The sequence below is a fragment of the Cinclus cinclus genome, chromosome 3 (assembly GCF_963662255.1).
Source record: "Cinclus cinclus chromosome 3, bCinCin1.1, whole genome shotgun sequence".
Taxonomy (NCBI): Eukaryota; Metazoa; Chordata; class Aves; order Passeriformes; family Cinclidae; genus Cinclus; species Cinclus cinclus.
The window spans coordinates 66,163,760-66,167,994 of record NC_085048.1 but is presented as its reverse complement, the minus strand read 5'-3'; the positions used below and the strand labels follow the sequence as shown (position 1 = coordinate 66,167,994).

Below are 4,235 nucleotides of genomic sequence, written 5' to 3'. Positions count from 1 at the left end.
ACATGTCTGAAGTCTTAATTGAAGCAAGAATTTCTGAGTTTTACCCAGTGCTGCCTCTGAAGGTGACACTGTTTGAGTTCTACTGTAGATGCTACCCATACAGAAATGCTCAAAGAAAAAAAAATGTTAAAACAAAAGAATCCTATCAAAAGTCAAAATTAAGTCTCATCATGTAATTTTCAATGTTCACCACTACTCCCAATTGCTCCTATAGCACTTCACCTTGTTATAGAGCCTGAAGCCCCCAAACATTTCATACCAACTCTTCCTGTTCTCTTTCAGTACTTTCAAAAGTAGTTTACACAAAATATGAGCCTCACAAGGCATTTTTGACTACATAAAATCAAAGACTGTTCCTCAAAATTAGCAATGAAAGAGCTATTCAAGTAGTCAGGCTTGAAAAAGGTATGCACTGTAATTATTCTGCTCTGTGCCAATGGAAGAAATCTAAAGTTTAATTTGCATTTGCTGTTCAAGTTATCAGGGCATTTTTAACAAACATGAGATAAAATATCAGAGGACTTTCTTGCTAAAGTTAGAATTAATAGCCACTGTGCATTCACAAGCTGCACTACAAATTCTTCTGACTGTACTGAGAAGTTTCTGCCATTGCTTTGTAGCAAAACTCCCATTTTAGAATACCAAAGTAGCATTGAAAAGACTAAATAGTAGATGTCAATAGACAGCATTTTTTCTAATATTTCTTTTACACCTTTAATCAAATCTTCCTTTAATTTGTGTCCAGGCTCCAGTACACATTCAAGTCAGAGGAATTTGATTGAAGAAATGTATTACTGATAAGGACACTTTTACAAAACACGAAGGTAGACATTTCAAGATCACAAAACTGATTAAATTTGCATGAAGAAAGCAAACAGACAGGCATGAATACTGACCAAACAGTTTTAAGGCCAATCTATCATTAGCTTGAGACTGAAGATATTGAATCTCACAGTTAAACTGAATTTCACAGGTGTCACACCTGGCCACCCTCCTGGACAACCGAATGGCTCTACTCACAGGAGACTGCACAGGACAATAATTTTTTTTTTATCTAGAAAGTAGCAAGGTGAACTGATGTCAGTTCCACAGAGCTGATGGCACACAACAGCCCAGTACCAGCCCTGTTTCATTGCTACATTTCCAATTCTGAAACTTGACCAAGTGATAATCTTAAGCATTCACAAAAAATAAACAGGAGCATCTCTGAAAACCAAGGATATTTCCATCCTGCCTATATGCACTTTTTACAGAGATCCCCATAAAAAACAGTACAGAAAAGTAGAAAGTCATAAATCAGCATCCAAGATAAACTACTGATGTTCACAGTGCAAAGTTTAACCTTGCTGCAAATATATATATATTTTTTAAATGATCTAAGAGGGGAAAAAAGTCCAGCAGGGACATCTAGTTCTATTCATTCTTTAAACTGAAACCCTTAATGACACACTACATTGATAGGCCACTGTCTGATGATATATGTGACATGGCATACACAAAGAACATTAAACTATCGAAGTGGATGGTAAAAGCCTAGAATAGATACTGGGGACATAACTTCTCTTATCCCACTGTTCCAGGATCAGTTACTGAAAAAGCTGTCCAATACACACTCATGTTGAGCAGATGGCTCTGCCCAGCTAGCTGGAGCAAGAATGTAAGTATTGTTTTTTCCCTTCAGAAAATAAACTTATATTCAGTGAAAAGATGAATTATGCATTTCATAGAATGAGCAGGATTCCATCTCACCTACTTCTCCAAATATGCTCTTTCCACCCCTCAACTGACTGGAGTTTCTAGTTTCCTATATAAATACAGTTTTCCCCCCTCATTCCAACCACTATGTCTCATATTGCAGATTAAGGCACACTAGTTGAATAATATGCATTAAGGATTTTTTTTTTTTTGCTGGATCTGTAGCTTACTTTCTTTTTTTTTTTTTTTGCTAAATTAGTTTATAGATGTCTCCTGAAGGCCTTTACACAGGATCAGTATGTCCCAGGAAAGCCCAACTCTACATAACAAATGTCTACTTTGACAGGGTCCATGTGGGAAAGAGATGTCAAGGAACACTCCACATCTCACAGCATTTATATCCATAGAACCCAGATAGTTTAACCATGTTCATCCTTAAACTGTGCTTATAGCAACATAAGTTTGTCAAGTGTTACCACGAAGTGGTTGCCCATTTTGATTTAGGAAAATATTTTAAAAATCATAAATCCCAGAAGCATGAAGTAAAAAGGGCCTGTGTCTAGCTTATTGCTTTATGAATAAGCGAGTAGTCAGAAAACAATCTTGTCAGTGCAACTTTATGGAATACATTCCTTATGCTCACTGAATTGGAATTAAACAGAGTAATGCATGGCAGGAAAGACAAGGTTCAAGAAAACAAAAGCTTAAATAAAAACTCTGGTCATAAGAAATCAGCCTACTATTAATACTGTTAATGCTTATTGTTCTGTTGAGTATTCTGTTGCTTCTGTTGCTCCACAGCATGGACAAAGCAAACAAATCACAAAAGAAAACATTAGAATATATTTTTTTTTAATTTTTATAAATAACTTATCTGTTACAAAGGCAGTTTACCCAGCTAAATCACAAAACCATCAACTCAAGATATCCAAATTAGGTTTTATTAATAAACAGGTAAAAACTGATTTGTCAATCTTCACATAGAACTGCAGATGAAGCTGAAAAACAAGACCTCATTTTATAAACAAAATGCATTGAATGCAAGTGCTTTGGGTCTACTGCCTAATTACCTGGGATTGACATTTTTTTCCCACATAAAAAAAAAAAAAAGCAAAGCCTTCAAAACAAAGGCCTCTGTGCATCCACATAGATCACTTGTAAAACTCCTAATAAAAGTGTCCACTGGCAGATGTTTACAGTGGGTGACAGTCTACTTTGTCTCTTGCTACATGGTTAGCACTCCCTCCAGCCTCACTAAGTGCTGCTGCTACATAATTCTTTGTGTGCCGTCTTTTATGCATAATGTACTGGAATTCCATTTTCTTGATCTCAGTTACATACATCCCCGATCATGTGAATATTTTCCTTAAAAAAATAGATCATCAAAATAAAAGAGATGCTTGAGGTTGCTTCAGTGTTCAAGTCTGATTTCTCTTTTCCAGCCTTTATTTCAGTTGTCCTAAATATTGCTATCCTTGTTTTCTATAAATATGAGACTTCACCACAAAGTCAGGTTTAGAAACTGGCTGCCAAAACAAGAAAGCATTTAAAGTCCTTGAACGAAGCTGTATGATGCTGCTGCTGTTGATTTTGGCACTGTATGTACTTCCCCAATGAATCTCTCTTCAGGAGTCTGCAAGACACCCAGCAGATGAAGCAAGCTTAACTCGGATGCTGATCTGTTGGTGGGTTGAAAGTTTCCTAGTATAAAGTTTCCTCACACCAGACAAAATGCTCCCTTTGTGTCACCCACCGTAAAACTCAGTGTACAGAGTGAACTATATGCATAATTCTTCCAACTTTTCCTGCGCTTTTACCACGCTGCATCTGCAGGTCTTCACAGATCATCAGCATTTACAAGAGCAATGTACAGAACGAGCAGAGGAAAGCTATTTTGTGCATAGTTTCTTATTAATGCTCTTATTTTAAGGCATTGCTTCTCTCAGATAAAAGCTTAAAAAAAAGGGACATGATCGTGCTTAATCACTTAAAGGAAAAAAAAAGAAAGTTAACAAAAAGACTATTACACTATACATACAGAAGTACAAGAAAATAATAAAGGTGAGGAAAAGAAATCACTTAAAGCAGGCTCTAGAGCTATGTACAGAAGGAAAAGCTTTGGGGTATTTCACTGTGTGTATTGTACAGACAACGCATGCAGTTTTTCCTTTTCATCTTTAGATGTGATTGTACTGATTTCTGGCTTCACAGAGATGTTTTCAGGGAAGACAAGGCAGAGTACCACTGATTTGTGAAGTTCCTCCCTTTATCAAAGGCACTATGTGGCAGCAAACAGTTAAAATATTTGAACCTTGTTCCTTTTAAGATCGCCTCTGTGCATGTAGTGTTTCACTGAAAGCTCTGAAAACAAAAACACTAGCACTGTATTCCTTTCCCCTGTCAAAATTCAGTAGTGACACGGGGGCAGAGAAGAGGATGGGCAACACCCAGGCACTGAACACGGTGTGTGTTACTGGTAATACTGTACATGGTTTAGGCAGCTGGTGAGTGTCTCAGCCGACTGCCCTTCAGCTGATCAG

At 37.0% G+C, this 4,235-nt stretch overlaps 1 protein-coding gene across 1 annotated transcript in view; it reads right to left on the bottom strand.

Moving 5' to 3' along the window:
* Window positions 1-3,241: 3,241 nt before the first annotated feature.
* TAB2 (TGF-beta activated kinase 1 (MAP3K7) binding protein 2) overlaps window positions 3,242-4,235 on the bottom strand; it is a 56,122-nt gene continuing 55,128 nt past the window's right edge. Inside the window, exon 6 of the mRNA XM_062489004.1 lies at window positions 3,242-3,328. Within this exon, the coding sequence (XP_062344988.1) occupies window positions 3,242-3,328 (87 nt within the window). The remainder of the gene's footprint in view (window positions 3,329-4,235) is intronic.